The sequence below is a fragment of the Phyllobates terribilis genome, unplaced genomic scaffold, assembly GCF_046119375.1.
Source record: "Phyllobates terribilis strain yellow unplaced genomic scaffold, ASM4611937v1 Scaffold_1__5_contigs__length_1240528914, whole genome shotgun sequence".
Lineage (NCBI taxonomy): Eukaryota > Metazoa > Chordata > Amphibia > Anura > Dendrobatidae > Phyllobates > Phyllobates terribilis.
This window is the reverse complement of record NW_027362761.1, coordinates 908,988,628-909,007,308: the sequence shown is the minus strand read 5'-3', so window position 1 is coordinate 909,007,308 and position 18,681 is coordinate 908,988,628. Positions and strand designations below refer to the sequence as shown.

The 18,681-nt window shown below is 44.2% G+C and overlaps 1 protein-coding gene across 1 annotated transcript in view; it reads right to left on the bottom strand.

The window, feature by feature from the left end:
• ADAD1 (adenosine deaminase domain containing 1) overlaps positions 1–18,681 on the bottom strand; it is a 178,078-nt gene that overhangs the window by 29,797 nt on the left and 129,600 nt on the right. Inside the window, exons 7-9 of the mRNA XM_073655618.1 lie at positions 15,513–15,683; positions 2,488–2,717; positions 2,077–2,314 (exon numbers count right to left, since the gene is read on the bottom strand). Coding sequence (XP_073511719.1) covers positions 2,077–2,314; positions 2,488–2,717; positions 15,513–15,683 — 639 coding nt within the window. The remainder of the gene's footprint in view (positions 1–2,076; positions 2,315–2,487; positions 2,718–15,512; positions 15,684–18,681) is intronic.

The window sequence follows — 18,681 nt, the reverse complement described above, 5'->3', positions numbered from 1 at the left end:
TCTGCATGCGTTTTTTCTGCCAGGGAGATGCAGAAATTTTCTGCTTCATTTCTGCATCGTGTGCACATACCCTCAATGTTGTTTTGAGGACTGTGAGGGGTGTAGTTTTTAGAATGGTGTCACTTTTGGGTATTTTCTGTCATATAGGCCCCCCAATGGTGGAATTGCATATTTTTTATCACCATTTCATAGATGATTTAAGTTTCTTAATTCCCTATATGGAATGGCAAGAGGTAGTTACAAAAAAATACAAAAGTTTGGGGAGTATTGTAAAGAGATATTATGAATCAATTATTTGGCACCTAAACAGTTTATTTTTTAATTTATTTTAAGTTTAAATTGGCATTACCAGAGATTTTCACTTACTGTGTACTTTTTCCTATTTTTAATTAATCATAAACTGGTAGCAACACACAGAGAAACACCTCCCCCCCCCATAGCATTGACAAACAATCTGCTCTCCTCACTGCAGCGTGATGACGTGCTGGAGCACAGCAAACCTAAAAGAAAATTAACTGACAGCACTCGGCTGTCATCTCCCCCACGCTGACTGCTAAAGTTGAGTTTACTTACAAACACTTCTAGTAGCTATCCTATCAAATTCGCTTTATTGGAAGTACCAAATACACCTTAGTATTGCCAAAGCAATTTTAGTGCTCCCAACTGTGCTGTACTGCCCTTCCCCCACACGGACTTTTGGACATGAAGGCTGTGTTAATCACACTCAGGTCTACTTTGCTCCAGCACTCGTAATCATTCTGCAGTGAGGAGAGTAGACTGTGTAATTTATGTCTTGCACAGAAGTGGTCTGTTCTAAGCTATAGTGGAGGCTTGTTCTTTTTCTCCCCGTTTGTGAATGCCTGCTTATGAATGCCTGCTTATGATTGGCAGAGCTGGAAGCACTATGCTATGAGAAGAGAAGTACTAGAAGTGTTTGTAATGAGACTGCCAGACATGAGAGCTGAAAGTGGTCTGCTAATCACACTCAGCTGTGCTCCTACGTGTCACACTCTGCAGTGATGAGATCAGGCTGTCAGTGCTACTTCGAGGGCTTGTTCTTCTTTCCCCAGTGTGCTGCTGCCAGCTTATGATTGGTCAGCGTCAGAAAAAGTAACAAGTACAAGACTCCAATGAAATCTCTCTGGTAATGCCCACTTGGACTTAGCCCCTTCACCCTGCAGCCATTTTCCATTTTTGTTTTTTTTCTCCCCCTCTACCAGGAGCCATATGTTTTTTTTATTTTTCCATCCACATAACTGTATGAGGGCTTATTTTTCCAGGACAAGTTGTCATTTTAATCATGTGATGCACTGTAAAGAGAGAATAAAATTGGGCTTAATGCGGGCTGAGTAAGGGCTTATTTTTTGGAGCCTAGAGATGATGTTTTCACTGATACCAATTTGGGGTAGATACCTTTTGATCGCCTCTTATTGCAATGTTGCAGTGGCCAAAAAAAACAGCGTAATTCTGAATGTTTCAATTTTGTTTCTCGTTACGCCGTTTACCAATTGGATTGTTTTATATTTTGATTGTCTGATAGTTTGTGCTTTACATAGTATATCACCACTGCCATGTATAATAAACATCACAATCTATAAAAAAAACAGATAAATGCTGGCTTTCACAGGAGAATAGTCATGAGAAGCACAGGGGTCTTTAGCAGTCCTTTGGCTGTCATAGCATCCCACTGGCACCCCAAGATCATGTCACGGACGCGATGAATGGTGTCCCTCCCCACCCGGCACGTGTTAAATGCCGTTTTCAGAGATTAACAGTGGCACTTCACAGATTAACAGCGGGCAGCGCTTCGCTCCCCCCCGCCTCTGTTAAAGGAACATGATAGCTGATTCAATCAGCCATCATCTGCCAGGAAAGATGCAGGGACACGACATATGAAGAAAATGTACGTCATATGTCATGAAGGGATTAAATAAAAATAACTGTTTAAATACCAAATCCTTGGGTTGCTAGCATCTCCATAATGGAGAAGCAAAAAAATGAAGTAAAATGTATGTCCAGCTCAACATGAAAAAGGTCCTCCGATTATAAAGCATCACACCGATTAAAAAAAAATACCTTTCAATAACTTTCCCTTGCAGAGCATCTACAATTTCCACTGAACTGTCTCCTTGTGACCAATTCAAACTAAACCTATAATTTCCACAAACTGTCTGAATTTGGTGGACAGCTGTTACAATGCTTATGTAAGGTCTGTGTACAAGATAAAACATAGGCAATCGTGAAGTTAGCGTATCGTCAAGTCGACGTTTTATAGCAATATCCAGTCCTCTTGTGTCTGAGCAATTTTCATTACCTAAGAAAAACAAACAAGAATTACCACATTCTGCATAGCCATTATTTTAACTGCTTATTAAATAATCACTTAATTTTGCAGGGAAAAGGCAGTTTCAAACTGAAAGCTGCATTATGTAGGTGAAACAGCTGTTTTCCTGCTAAGTCACAAATACTTTTAGAATATCTACCTACCAACAATAATATCGCTGATGTACACTGGCTGTATGAAGATGCTTAGGAGTGCTCCTTGAACTCCCAGAACTACCCATTTTGTTAGCTTGTCCGTGGAAGACATGCTGCTTATGTTAGTAGTACTGTTACAAGGGAAGTATGCCACAGGATAATTCTTGCCCTCCACTGAAATATGAAGGCTTAATCGGTCATTTGTTTCATGCGCAGCCAGAGAAAGTGGACTAAGAGATCTGGAATGAAGAAATATTTCTTAGAAATCCTTTGTACAAAACATTGAACTACGTTATAAACAAATTTCTATAAATGCCTGTACAATGTGACCTAAATATAGAACACATAAGCATTGTGCTCTTTCTGCCCACTAAACAGGTAGCAAAGTTCATGAATATGTTCGTTTGGCAGGGTACCTTTGCAAATATTAATTTAAAGATAAAATTAAAAAATCCTGTGAAAGGTTAACTAAGGAACTCCTCCGATTTGTGCTGTTCAATCGATTTTGGAACAATATTACTTTTTTTCTGTGCTCCTTTGTTTCTAAAGTTAAGCCAGCCAGACAAAAAAAGATGCAAATGTTTTTTTTAAGCAGCTGGGAGTAAACCACAGAACTTCTGTCATAAGGAAAAATAGTCCGTATACTGTTGTAAGGAATTGTACATTTTTGGGGTAAAAGTATGAAACTTTGTATGCATGTTCTTTGAAGGGGACTGATTATTTTGAGTGTTGAGCCAAATGAGTTTTCTCTACCTGTAACTTTTGAAAGGGTGATCAGATTTTATTTTTTCTTTCTGAATTTTTTCATACTATACTATTTTTTTTCCTAAACTTAATGGTTTTCTCACAAATTGAGATATATTTTAATGCTGTTTCTGAATGAACCTTGAACTTTTGATTGTTTTCAGATTTATTTAAAAGTTTCTACTGAAAGTAATCTCCAGGTTGTGAGATGTTCCTAAACTTTGGTATATCAAGTACTTAAAGGGAACCTGTCACGTCCTAGCTACTATGTACACTGCACCCATAGCATTGTTAGATACAATGTGCATCACTAACAAGCTTTTTTCATTAACATTAGTGGTAGTATAATGATTTTAAAACCTTTGATATACAGTTATGCTCAAAAGTTTACATACCCTGGCAGAATTTTTGCTTTCTTGGACTTGTTTCAGAGAATATGAATGATATTGGTTGGGCGAAGCCATTTACTGTCAAACTACTGTGTTTTCTCTCTCTCTGACGGGGAATAGCATCACAGCGCGTGCGCAGTGAAGATGGTAATCACACAGCCAAACTGCGCAGACGCGGGACCAGCGGCCGGACATGTACAAATGCGCATGCGCCCCACAATAATAGCGCTTGCCGGGAGCAATATTCAAATACATGGGCAGCGCCAGCAGTGACTGAATGCTGCATCCATGACTGAATATGAGAATCACACCCCTATGACTGAAAACGAGCAGGTATGATAATTTTATAACCTTTGATATACTTTATTATAATACCAACAATTTTAATGAAAAAAGCTGGTTAGTGATGCACATTGTATCACTAACAACGCTATAGGGGCACTGTAGATAGGACGTGACAGATTCCCTTTAAAAATTCACCATACTTTCAAGATGAAAAGAAGATTTAAGTTGGTTGAAGGTAGCCCATCGAAGTGCTCATCCCGTGACTCAAAAACTGGGAGCAGAGCATATTTTGCCAGACAATGAACATTGAGAAACTTTCTTGACCTGTTGAGTAGTGTTGAGCCACCCCCGTAGTGTTAGAGTTCGGTTCGGTTCGTCGAACACCTGTGTGTTCGCCGAACTGTTCGTCGAACACCGTTAAAACCAATGGCAGGCAAACAAAAACACATAGAAACACATAGAAAACACCTTCAAAGGTGTCCAAAAGCAGACAAACTGCTCAGAAGACACAACTAACACATGGAAAAGTGACAAGTACATATAGTCATGCGAAAAGAAAAAAGAGGTGGAGGAGTAAAAGGAGGGGGAGACACAGATATAGGCATGTCATGCCCTTCTAAAATCCAAAAAGTGAGAAGCCGACACGTTCAGTCCGCTCCTGCCCGTGCCACCTCCGTGTCGCCGGGTTTGTGCCAGAGCCGCGGTGAACCCTGACGGCCAGCCCCCCTCTCCCAATACTGGTGCCTGTCCGCTGCTGGGTCGAGCGAGCCCCCCTGTGGTGGAGGCAGCTCTAAGCTTTTTAATTTAAATAGTCTCTCTAATTTGAATGAATACACTTTAAATCCATTTACAAGGATCTATTGGAGGGCAAGTCTCATGCAAGCAGCCGCGTAATTCCAGCTCCAGTAGCGTCCACTAAAGCTGCTGCAGTTAAAAAGCTTTTATAAGGATCGAGCTCGGCTGTCCACCGCAAGGCATCCTACTGCCAGTCCCAGCCCCTATGCCTTGGGGTGCCTCCTGATGCTCTTCACTGAGTATCCCGTGGTCCCGAAGCATTTCCTTTGAAAAAATTAAGTGTCCAAACTACAGGTGGTGTAGCTTGCTTAACAGCCGGGATAATCCGCTGACTAGCAGACACTGCTACTAGGCACAAAGTATTTCCTGGGCTAGATGCAGTTAAAAATTTGTAATTAGATACGCTTGTTGGATGCTGAGAAAGCATTCCATAGAGTCTCCTGGCACGCCATATATGATTCTCTTAAAAAGCTTGGGGTAGGGGTCTAGGGGACCCTTTTATAGCCAAAATCACGGCCCTGTATCGCAATACGTCACCTAGGCTGAAGATAAATGGAACTGTAGCACCCTGAGGGCTCGGTTGCTACAGAGGTATTGCACCTCACCCAGAGGTGTGATATCTCACGCTCAGGTAAGGATGGAGTGTGGATCAGGACCCGACACCTGCATGCATTACACCACATTGCCGTGGGGCAGGGCGACCAATATGCCTCTGAGATGGGCACGACAGTCCCTGTCCCTGGCTGGAGTGGGGGGAGGGAACACTGAGGAAGGGGAACCCTGTAGTGCAGGAGCAGGGAGGAAGCAGTTCGTGGGTGCATTGAGAAGGGAGTATAAAAGGTGGGCACCATCTTAGTTCAGTGCAGAGAAGTCCGAGCAGAAGTGGCAGGGAGCAGGGGCTCTGCATGAGCTCTGCTCCGGAGGCGGGCCTAGTAACAGAGGCCCAGGCCTGGAAGAGGGAGAAGGAAGGAAGAGGAGCGGAGAAGGCTCCAGGAACGAGGAATGAAGGGATCCCAGGGGTGCGGACGGGCGAGTCGCCACCGCACGCCCGAATCCACCTGCGTGGAGGGGTCAGGCCAAAGCGGGAGACCGGTACCCGAAACTAGTGGAGGCAGGAAACGACCCTCAGCTAGAAACCGGAGGCTCTGACATTTTATGTGGCGCAGCCCCTCGCTACACCCGCTAGGAAGGCACCACATAGGGTCAGGGAAACTGGCGCCAAGTTTACCAAGAGGAGGCCCGAGGCAGCCGAACAGAAGGGTTGGTAAGAAAGGCCAGACAAAGGACACACAAAAGGGGTCCTGTGAAGCGCTCCAAAGTTATCTGGGAGTTGTCTGAGCCCCTCACCTGGTGAGCACAGTACGACGTGGGCAGCCGTTACCTGCAGACGTGGTCTGGATAATAAGAACTGTGAGTAAAGGCCCTGGACTGCATCACTGACTCCGTGTCGTTACTGCTGCTGCCCTGCACCATCACCCCCATCCTCCGCATACACTGCCCTGAGGCTATACTCCTCCCGTGGGGAGTTATGCTACGCTCTGCTGCACCCACAACAACAGCCTCAGCGGTCTGCCCTGCAGCGGCGGTTCACTCTGACCGCAATCCACGGGTGGCGTAGTCGGACATTTAAACATCAAAACCACATAAATAGTTCCGCCACTGGTTTGACCACCCTGAACCACGGAACCGGGTCGCCGCCACGAAGACTACAACCACCAGCATCCACCAAAAAGGGTCCGGCTCCGGGTGTCCCAAGGCCCAGGGGGTGCATCAGAACATTTTCATCACCTTTCACAATCACCAATGGGACAAGGCAGGGATGTCCTCTGTCCCCTCTCTTATACATCCTAGTGACTGAGCACCTGCTCTCATCAATTCGCCATAACCCCAATATTAGGTGGATTGAGGTGGGAGGCACCGAGTACAAGTGCTCTCTATTTGCTGATGATGTCCTAGTATATATCACTCAATCACATATATCCATCCATGCTGTTATGGCTGAAATAGATCACTTTGTTACATGGTCAAATTTTAAAATCAATGCAGCGAAGTCTGAGGCCCTCGATGTCTCCCTCCCCAAATCCATATAGGATTCCATCCAGTCCAACTTTCCCTTTGCCTGGCCCTCACAGGGTATCAAATACTTAGGAATTCCTATTCATAGAGACCTCTCCCATCTATGTTATCTTAATTTTGGGCCCTTTATTGAACAACTCCATATAGACCACGGTTGGCAAGTTAGAACTGTAAGATTCACTACGTGAACCACTGGTGTTTTGTGGAAAAGCACATGTACACTGTGTTCCAAATTATTATGCAAAAAGTGTTTAGGAGTGAAAAGGGAAGAATTTGTTTGTTTGTCAGTTAAACTCATTGATGGTGGTGTGTGTCAGGGCTCTTTATATCACTGTAAGCAATTGCAGACACCTGTGCTAATTAGTTTGGCAGGTGTGTCCAATGAAAGGCAAGACTACTTAAGAAGGCTGTCTCACATTATTAAGCAGCCTACATTTTCTGCCAAAATGGGAAAGAAAAAGGATGTGTCGGCTGCTGAGAAGCAACAAATTGTGGAGTGTTTAGGTCAAGGCATGACTACAATCAACATTGTGCGATGATCAGGATGAAGTGTCTTGGCAATCAAGAAGTATGTAGCTGATTCACAGTACACACGTGTGCGTGCTGATAAGGGCAAATTGAGGACTCTTTCCTACAGGCAATTACGTCAGGTTAAAAGAGCAGCGGCAAAAAAGCCTTGTCATAGCAGCAGACAAGTTTTTGAAGCTGCTGGTGCCTCCAACGTCCCCCGAACAACAAGATGCAGGGTCCTTCAGAGGTTTGCAGCTGTGCATACGCCATCCTGTCGACCTCCTCTATCCACTTCACACAAGCAGAAACGGCTCCAGTGGGCTAAACATTACATGAAGACTGATTTCAAAACTGTTTTGTTCACGGATGAGTGCCGTGCAGCGCTCGATGGTCCAGATGGATGGAGTGGAGGATGGCTGGTTGATGGACACCCCACGCAAACACGGCTACAGCGCCAACAAGGAGGAGGTGGAGTAATGTTTTGGGCTGGAATCATGGGGAGAGAGATTGTCGGCCCCTTTAGGATCCCTGAAGGCGCTAAAGATGAACTCCATAATGTATGTGGATTTTCTCAAACAGCACTTTCTGCCATGGTTCAAGAAGAAGAACCGTGTATTTCACAGCAAGATCATTTTTTTGCATGATAATGCACCATCTCATGCTGCACATAAAACATCTGCATCTCTGGCTGATATGGGCATAAAAGGGGACAAACTTATGGTGTGACCCCCATGCTCCCCTGACCTCTACCCCATTCAGAACCTCTGGAGCATCATCAAAAGGAGTGTCTATGATGGCGGGAGGCAGTTCACATCTAAGCAACACCTCTGGGAGGGTATTCTGTCCTCATGCAAAACAATTGAAGCAGAAACCATCCAAAACCTGACAAATTCAATGGACGAGAGAGTTCAGAAGCTCCTTTCGAACAAGGGGTCCTATGTGAAAATGTAACATCACCTAGAATAAAGTTTTGAGTTGAAAACTGTTTGATTTCAGTTTCTAATAACCTGCTAATGCTTATAATTTCAAAAATGACCATTTTTTGGGTCTTTATTAAAATGAAAAGGTTGATCGAAAAGTTTGGGGGATCTAAGAGTGTGGCAACCCAGTAGTCATGATTACTTCGAATTCTGACAATATGAGGGTCATGCTGCAGGTAGTGCAGCAAGAAGGCACTTATGTGTCTTGCGCATCTCGGAGCCCCAAAATTATTTTCCGGGCTAGATGCAGCTAAAAATTATTATTAATTTTAAATCTGGTGGAGCTTAGTATAGATGGCCTAATAGGATCAGTGCTGCACACTGCTACAAAGCCCAAATTATTTTCCAGCCAAGATACAGATAAACATGATTAGTAATTTTAAATCTGGTGGAGCTTATTATAGATGGCCTAATAGAATCAGTGCTGCACACTGCTACAAAGCCCAAATTATTTTCCAGCCAAGATACAGATAAACATGATTAGTAATTTGAAAGCTTAAAACGGTTGGTAGGGTGATTTTAACCAATCATCAAGCTTTTACTCTCCCCAGGATGACACAGGAGTAGAAAAGTCGTTTCGGATCCATGATTTGTTCATCTTTATGAACGTGAGTCTGTCTACATTATCAGTGGAGAGCCGCGTGCGCTTATCTGTCAGCACACCAGCAGCAGCGCTGAACACACGTTCAGACAGAACGCTGGCTGCGGGGCATGACAAGATCTCCAAGGCGTAAGTGGCGAGCTCCGGACATTTATCCAGATTGGAAGCCCAAAAAGAGCAAGGGTCTAGTGACACAGTCATGGCTTCAATGTTTACTTGGAGATACTCCTGTACCATCGTCTCTAGGCGTTGACTATGTGTCAGACTTCTTGTCTCCTGTGGCCTTGCAAAGGATGGGCTAAAAAAGTGGTGAAATGATTGCGCAAAATTGATGTTACCAGCAGATACTGTGTTTCTGTTACGGTTTGAGTGCTGAACACTCGACGGTCCCACGGTTGGCAAGTTGGAACTGTGAGATTCACTACGTGCACCACTGGTGTTTTGTGGAAAAACACATGTAAGATTCTGCAACAGTCTCTGCTGATACTCCTGCATGCGTGCATCCCTTTCTATGGCAGGAATAATTTCTGCAAATTTACTTTTGAACCCGGGATCTAACAGTGTGGCAACCCAGTAGTCAGGATTATTTCTAATTCTCACAATTCGAGGGTCATGTTGCAGGTAATGCAGAAGGAAGGCACTCATGTGTCTTGCGCATCCAGGAGCACCAAGTCCCTGTTGTGTTGGTGGCGAGGTAACACTCATGCTTCCTTCCTCTGTCCTCTCGCCCCAACCTCGCACAACAGAAATGTGATCAAGGTCTCCCTCATCTGATGAGTCTTCCATCAGTTCGTCCTCCACTTCTTCCTGGGCTCCTGCACCTTCCTCACTAGTTTGGCTGCTACCATGCGCCCTGGTAAAACCATCTCCCCCACCCTCACATGCCTGCCGCCTTGGTGCTGCCGACCGTCTGGACCTTGCAGATGTTAGCCCTTCCGCAAACAACTCCTCCTCCTCTACTTCCTCCACCTCCTCTTGTGCCACCACCTGACTCCGAATTCTGTTTAACATGTGCTCCAGCATGTAAATCACCGGAATAGTCATGCTGATAATGGCATCGTCAGCACTAAACATCTTCGTCGCCATTTCAAAACTGTGCAGAAGGGTGCATAGGTCCCTGATCTGAGACCACTCCTCCAGCGTGATTTGCCCCACCTCTAGATCTCGTTGGCCCAGGCTATACGTCAGAACGTATTGCACCAGGGCTTGTCGGTGCTGCCACAGTCGCTGCAACATGTGCAGAGTTGAATTCCACCGGGTAGGCACATCGCATTTTAGCCGGTGAAGTGGCAGGCCCAACAACTTCTGTAGAGATGTAAGTCGCTGAGCTGCGGGATGCGAACGGCGGAAGTGAGCACACAGCGACCGTGCCCTCTGCAGAAGGCCATCTAGTCTGGGATAGTGGGCTAAAAATTGCTGGACAACCAGGTTCAACACGTGAGCCATACAAGGCACGTGTGTGACATTGCCCCGGCGAAGGGCCGCACCCAGGTTTGCAGCATTGTCGCACACGGCCTTCCCTGGTTTCAGGTCCAGTGGAGACAACCATTCATGAAATTGGTTCTCCAGAGCTGACCACAACTCCTCACCTGTGTGACTCACATTTCCCAGACATTTCAAAGTAAAAACCGCCTGATGACGTTGAGCCCTACTGCCAGCATAGTAAGGAGGTGTGCAGGATCCCTTCTGCGCAGTTAGAAAGCTTGTGGCATGACCAGACAGGCTTTGGGTACAGGTGGAAGACCGAGAGGAGGTTGAGGAGGCAGAAGCAGTGGAGGAACTTTGACATAAAGAGGATTGACGCACAACTCGTGGGGACGGCAAGACTTGGACAGCAGCCCCTTGTCCTGCTGTCACCATAGTTACCCAGTGCCCAGTCAGCGACATGGACGAGTAGGCATGGACAGGGGCGTTACAAGTGTCTGTGGTGAAATGCACCCTGTCACACACAGAGTTTCTCAAAGAAGCGGTGATGTTGTGTGCGACATGCTGGTGGAGAGCAGGCACACCTTTCTTTGAGAAGTAGTGCCGACTGGGCATCTGGTACTGGGGCACTGCGACGGACATAAGGTCTCGAAAATCCTCCGTGTCCACCAGGCGGAAAGGCAGCATTTCTGTAGCCAAGATCTTGCAGATGGTGAAATTCAACCTCTTAGCTTTCTCATGGCTAGGAGGAAATGGTCTTTTACTTGTCCACATCTGAGGGACCGAGGGCTGGCTATTGTGCTTAGACGGGGTTGATAAGGGTGTCCCCGGCAAACTGCCGGTCTGTGAGGAAGATGCAGGCGGACATGTTAGGTTGCCTTGATCCAAAGGTGGTGCTATCGATGTCGGACAGCGCTCAAAACCAGCTGGTGTTACCACCTCCAAAGAAAATGATGACCTGCCAATCACGCTGGCTGTTGCGGGTAAAGAGGAGGCAGGTCTGCGCCCCAAAACAGGTGTGACTGCTGTCCCCCCAGTCACAGAGGATGAAGAGGCCGCGGATGCACAAGATATGGCAGACGGTGGTTGGCCCGGCCGGCTAGGCTGCATTGTAGCACACTGAGCTTCCCACTGCAACTTATGCTTCATGTCCATGTGCCGGTTCATGCATGAAGTACTCAAACTATGTATTTTTTGGCCTCTACTTAGCTTTTGCTGACAAATGTTACAGATAACACGAGTTGGGTCATCTTTATCGATCTGAAAAAATGCCCAGGCTATGCAAGGCTTAGCACCCATGCGACCTGAAGAGCCACCACGACTTGTGGTGAGAGGCAGAGTTGTGTTTGAGGATGCAGTTGTTGACGTGCTTCCAGTACTACGTCTCTGTCCAGGAAGGCGCAACCTGACCTCGTCGTCACTAGCATCTTCCTCCACCTCCTCTGCTGACCTCATCTCTTGGCTGACTGTGGGTTGACAGTAAGTGGGATCTCCAACCTCATCATCATCACCCTGTGCGTTATCACACCCGTCGTCCTCAGAGCCAACCTGTTCCTGCCCTGACAAAAAACTAAAGTTGTCGCTCCAATCAGGTATTTGAGTCTCATCATCGTCTTCCTCATTGTCTCCACCAACAGGAGTTACAGTTTGGGAATGAGGGTCTACATTATGGTCAGAACCTTCTGCGTCTGGTCCTGGATCCGACTCATAAAGATTCTGGGCATCAGTGCAGATCATTTCCTCATCTGGATTCACAGAAGCGCTGGAGTCGACCTCTGATTCCCAGGCTATAGTATGAGTAAACAGCTCTGCAGACTCAACCATCTGTTCTACCTCATACTCAGACGGGCAGCTGGAGATTTGGGAGCTGTGAGGAAGCAAGTGCGATTTGGGTGACACCTTTGAGGACTGGAGTATTTGTGATGTTGAAGTTGATGTGGAGGAGAGCCCACTTAAAGGAGCACTTGATATCCGTTGAAGCACCTGCTGTTTTTGTGCCTCATCTGGAATTTGTAGCGATTGGCGTGGCCGTAAGAAAGGGATCTTATCACATTGTCCGCTAAAAGAAGTAGACATTTTAGTTTGGCTGGAAGATGGTCTTTCTTCTGCAGATGTTACTGTTGCTTTAACACCTACCCCACGGACACAACCTTTTTTCCCCTTCCCAACACGCCTATTCCCCTTTCCACCAGCAGCAGGCCTTTTTCCACTCATTTTGGTGGTTAACTAATTCACAACTCTGGAGTTGTTTGCACAAAAAAACAATGGATGGGAACCGAGCAGAGCTGAGTGGCCAAACTGTGGTATTAGGCCAAAACTATTGGCTGGGTTAGATGCAGAAAAAAATTATATTCGATTTGCAACCTGATGGAGGTCAGTATAGATGGACTAATAGAACAAGTCCCACACACAGTTAGAAGCCCAAATATTTTTTCAGAGGTAGATGCAGAAAAAATATATATTCAGTTTGCAACCTGATGGAGGTCAGTATAGATGGACTAATAGAGAAAGTCCCACACACTGCTAGAAGGCCAAATATTTTTTCAGAGCTAGATGCAGATAAAAATTATTTTTAATTTGCAACCTGATGGAGGTCAGTATAGATGGACTAATAGAGAAAGTCCCACACACTGCTAGAAGCCCAAATATTTTTTCAGAGCTAGATGCAGATAAAAATTATTTTTAATTTGCAACCTGATGGAGGTCAGTATAGATGGACTAATAGAGAAAGTCCCACACACTGCTAGAAGGCCAAATATTTTTTCAGAGCTAGATGCAGAAAAAAATTATATTCAGTTTGCAACCTGATGGAGGTCTGTATAGATGGATTAATAGAACAAGTCCCACACACAGCTAGAAGCCCAAATATTTTTTCAGAGCTAGATGCAGAAAAAAATTATATTCAATTTGCAACCTGATGGAGGTCAGTATAGATGGACTAATAGAATGATGCTATGCCCAAAAGATTTTACTTCACTAGGTGCCGTAAAAAAATTGGTATTCTATACACAGGTGGTATATCTTGCAACACAGATGGGCTACTCCACTGACTAACACACTCTGCAATAGGCCAAAAAGGATTAGCTTTGCTAGATTCAGCCAAATGCTGTGAAAAAAAACTTACACAGCACTGGCACAGACCTGCCTGGCAAAAACTGATAGGAACTGATGTAACCTAGTCCTGAAAAGGACTGCAATTACAATTAGTCTTTACTCCCACAACCTATCTATTTAAGAGCACAGACCTGCCTGATAAAAGTCGTAGGAAATGCTGTAACCTAGTCCTTAAAAGGACTGCAATCACAACTATTCCCTACTCCCAAGCTATCTGTATATTTGTGCGAAAATTGGCTTGAAATTAACAAGGTATAGCGCACACAGCAACAGCGGTGCCGTCTAACACGCAGCTGCAGCAGTGAGAAAATGGTGGCGACGGGGAAAATGGCTTGGTCTTATAGGGCAAGGACATGTGACATACACTGCCAATGACACATGCCCTTGCTTGTGTGAAAAAAGCAGTTCGCTCCGTGTGTGCGCTGCTGATAGGCTGACAGATTGCACCTCCCCACTGTAAATGCGGGAAAGAGAAAAAAAAATGGAGATCTTCATTATTCCTGCAGAGATCCATCCCCTGCCCCTCCCCCCACCCTGCTGTACACTCAAACTGCGTATTAACATTAATTTTCATCATTACTGAGAAAAAATCCAGTTATGATTTTGGTGCACGAACAGTTATGGAACATAACCTCGAACAGCCGAATTTTTCTCAAATCGTTCGTGTTCGCCGAACGGCTCGAACACCGCCCAAAACAGCTCGAATTTGAGATTGGCGAACAGTTCGAGTAGAACAACGCTCATCTCTACTGTTGAGTAGGAAACACAGAATGCGGCAGCTGGGTATGTTGAGAAGAATCTTTTGGCTCTTTTGGCTGTAGAGAATCTTACTGCAGAAATTAGATCAGTGCAAAGACTGCAAATGTCTGCAGAGAAGTTCTGTGGTACACGCCCAACAAGTTAAAATGAAAAATTTGCATCTTTATTATCAGGGGGCTTAACTTTGGTGAGGCACAAAAGAAAATTAAAAACGGTTAGAGTCAATGAAACAGCAGCAATTGGAGGATGTACTCAGTAAAAAATAGAAAAAAATTCAAAACTGTCCTCTTTAAGATAACACAACTGAGAACAGTTTTACTACAATCCATTTAAGAACTTTATTACTGGGTGATGTATAATTATAATTTTGTAGCTCTGTAGGCAAAAACAACAAAGGTAAAATCGGTACCAGCTTCTACTCAGGTGTGCTGTATCTATGTAGCGAGAGATTAACCTTTCACAGGCAGCTATATCCTCCTTAAGGCTATGTGCCCATGATGCAGAAATGAAGCAGAAAATTTCTGCAGCATTTCTGCATCTCCCTGGCAGAAAAAACGCATGCAGAATACATGCGGATCCACATGCGGACTCACATGCGTTTCCGCATGCGGGTTGACAAGCGCTTTTAGCATCACTTGGAAAGTGCTTGACAACTAGGTCACACTGTATAAATCCATGCAAACAGTATGGATTTATACAGTGTGAACCGTAAAAATTAAAACAAAGCTATACTCACCCCCGAGGCCCCGGCGTGGCTGCAGCGCTCGTTCCTCTCTGCTTCCTGGATGCCGGCATATCGCGAGACAGAGCGGTGAAGGGCCTGCGGTCACATGACTGTGACGTCACCGCAGGTCCTTAAGCGATGCCGGCATTCAGAGAGAAGCCTTCGGAAAGGTGAGTATAAACTTTGTTATTTTATTCTTTTTTTACAGGTACAATGGAACCCAGGTCTGGATGAGAGTCTCCTCTCCTCCAGAACTGGGTACCATCCGCACATAGAGACGCATAGAAGCCGCTTGTACAAATGTACATTCGCGGTTTCTATGCGTCTCAATGCAAGTCAATGGCGGGAGTTCCGCTGCGCTTCGGCAAAATTAAATGACATGCTGCGGATTTTTGTATGCAGCATAAACGCTGCGGAAAAATCCGCAGCATGTGCATAGAACATGCGGAATCCCCTTGGGGACCATGGGGTGCGGATTACCTAGCGTTTCACAAGCGTTTATGCTGCGGAAATTCCGCAGCATAAACGCTTGAAAAACGCTACGTGGGCATGCAGCCTTAGAATACGATCCCTTTACAGATAGCTTGATTACTTTTGTCAGGTCAAGACAAGTTAGTTGAAAACAAACTTACAACTGTGAGTTGCTTTGTGCAGCCCCTTTTGGAAGCTGATTCATATACAGGTAAAGATTGGAATTCTGCTTAAGAGCAAGGAGCTCACTAGCGGTCTCTCGGCAGAAAATGGACTTTTTCATCATACCACTATTTCCGCTGTAGTAGAGAAGTAGATGTCTGTAAAAATACCTGTAAAACAATATATTTACAGTTAAATCTTGAATTAAATAAAATCTAATCATCAAAAAAAAAGAAATCACCTTTTAATAAACAAGCATGTAATTATTGGTGCGTGTTTAATTGTTCTCGATAGTGACAATGTCCGTAAAGTGTTGTGGAATTAATGGGGAATAAAATAAATACTTTTAAAGTAGTCCGCATCTAAAACCATAATAATATTATATATATATATATATATATATATATATATATATATATATATATATATATACATATAAATATATACATACATATATATATATATACATACATATACACACACATATACGTATATACATATACACACACAGACCAAAAGTTTGGACAGACCCCATTTAAAGATTTTTCTGTATTTTCATGACTATGACAATTGTATATTCACACTGAAGGCATCAAAACTATGAATTAACACATGTGGAATTATATACTTAACAAAAAAGTGTGAAACAACTGAAAATATGTCTTATATTCTAGGTTCTTCAAAGTAGCCACTTTTTGCTTTGATGACTGCTTTGCACACTCTTGGAATTCTCTTGATGAGCTTCAAGAGGTAGTCACCGGAAATGGTCTTCCAACAATCTTGAAGGAGTTCCCAAAGATGCTTAGCACTTGTTGGCCCTTTTGCCTTCACTCTGCGGTCCAGCTCACCCCAAACCATCTCAATTGGGTTCAGGTCTGGTGACTGTGGAGGCCAGGTCATCTGGCGTAGCACCCCATCACTCTCCTTCTTGGTCAGATAGCCCTTACACAGCCTGGAGGTGTGTTTGGGGTCATGGTTCTGTTGAAAAATAAAGGATGGTCCAACTAAACACAAACCGGATGGAATAGCATGCCGCTGCAAGATGCTGTGGTAGCCATGCTGGTTCAGTATGCCTTCAATTTTGAATAAATCCCCAACAGTGTCACCAGCAAAGCACCCCCACCCCATCACACCTCCTCCTCCATGCTTCATGGTGGGAACCAGGCATGTAGAGTCCATCCATTCACTTTTTCTGCATCACACAAAGACACGGTGGTTGGAACCAAAGATCTCAAATTTGGACTCATCAGACCAAAGCACAGATTTCCACTGGTCTAATGTCCATTCCTTGTGTTCTTTAGCCCAAACAAGTCTCTTCTGCTTGTTGCCCGTCCTTAGCAGTGGTTTCCTAGCAGCTATTTTACCATGAAGGCCTGCTGCACAAAGTCTCCTCTTAACAGTTGTTGAAGAGAGGTGTCTGCTGCTAGAACTCTGTATGGCATTGACCTGGTCTCTAATCTGAGCTGCTGTTAACCTGCGATTTCTGAGGCTGGTGACTCGGATAAACTTATCCTCAGAAGCAGAGGTGACTCTTGGTTTTCCTATCGTGGGGCGGTCCTCATGTGAGCCACTTTCTTTGTAGCGCTTGATGGTTTTTGCAACTGCACTTGGGGACACTTTCAAAGTTTTTCCAATTTTTCGGACTGAGCGACCTTCATTTCTTAAAGTAATGATGGCCACTCGTTTTTCTTTACTTAGAATTTGTATTATGGCAAGAAAAAAGCAGCTAACAGTCTATTCAGTAGGACTATCAGCTGTGTATCCACCTGACTTCTGCACAACACAACTGATGGTCACAACCCCATTTACAAGGCAAGAAATCCTACTTATTAAAACTGACAGGGCACACCTGTGAAGTGAAAACCATTTTTGGTGACTACCTCTTGAAGCTCATCAAGAGAATTCCAAGAGTGTGCAAAGCAGTCATCAAAGCCAAAGGTGGCTACATTGAAGAACCTAGAATATAAGACATATTTTCAGTTGTTTCACACTTTTTTGTTAAGTATATAATTCCACATGTGTTAATTCATAGCTTTGATGCCTTCAGTGTGAATGTACAATTTTCATAGTCACGAAAATACAGAAAAATCTTTAAATGAGAAGGTGTGTCCAAACTTTTGGTCTGTACGGTATATAAACTTTTTCTTCAGAACCTCGCTGACATCTTGTGGACAGCACAGCACACTACTCTCTGCTCTAATCATGGTGATCCCAAATACATAACTAGATCACACTGCTCCGAGAAAAAGGATCACTTTCCGTGCTATGGAGGAATGTAGAGCCACTAGACACACCAGGAACTTCTGGTCTAGGTACCTAGGAGTGACTTTCAAAAGGTCATCAATTTGCATACCATGGTTGCACACATCACATAGTATGCAAATAACTTCATCTAATCATTTTTTATATTTAAAATGTGTTAATTTTTCAGAGATAATGGAAGTAAATATGTAAATTAGTATTATTGTCTAATAGCACACATTTTAATTAATCCGACTTATCCAATATGCATCACAGATAACTACAAACAAAAATGCTTACCATATGTAATCAATTTATAATCTGCGGCCTACGTAACCTCCATAGACCCAGAGAATAAAAGAGCCACAGTGCTGCATCTCTCATCATTTTTCTCCTTCATGCACCACTGTGCAGGGGAACTGCAGCACAGCCCGGTCAAGTGACTGGTATTTGTTCACATATTTTACACAGTTGTGAGTTGAGAAGCACTGCTGTATAGGGAAAACTTAGAAGGGCGAGCAGGACTAGGATAGTTTGGTGAACAAACAAAGTAGCACTCTAACGCTGAGTATGTAAATATGAAGTATGAAATATGAATAGCATTACTGCTGTAGAAAATAGAAATAAATGAGAAATCTTAGCGCATAAATTGGCCAATTCATGTGTACATGACAGCCGCGATAAGGCGTTTCTCGATGTCAGGACCTAACAATGTGAATACCTCTCTAAGGGACATTCGTCTGCTGATGTGTGGGAAAGTAAGATCCCGATGCAATTAAAACCACCTGCGGCATGGGGGTGGAGTGCTCAGTCAAAGCTTAAATCTAGTAACAAAGAAAATGACGGCACTTCCACTACAAGAAATAGGTGTGAACAGGTGCTTACTAAGAGGTACCTATTCTTGTAGTGGAAGTGCCGTCATTTTCT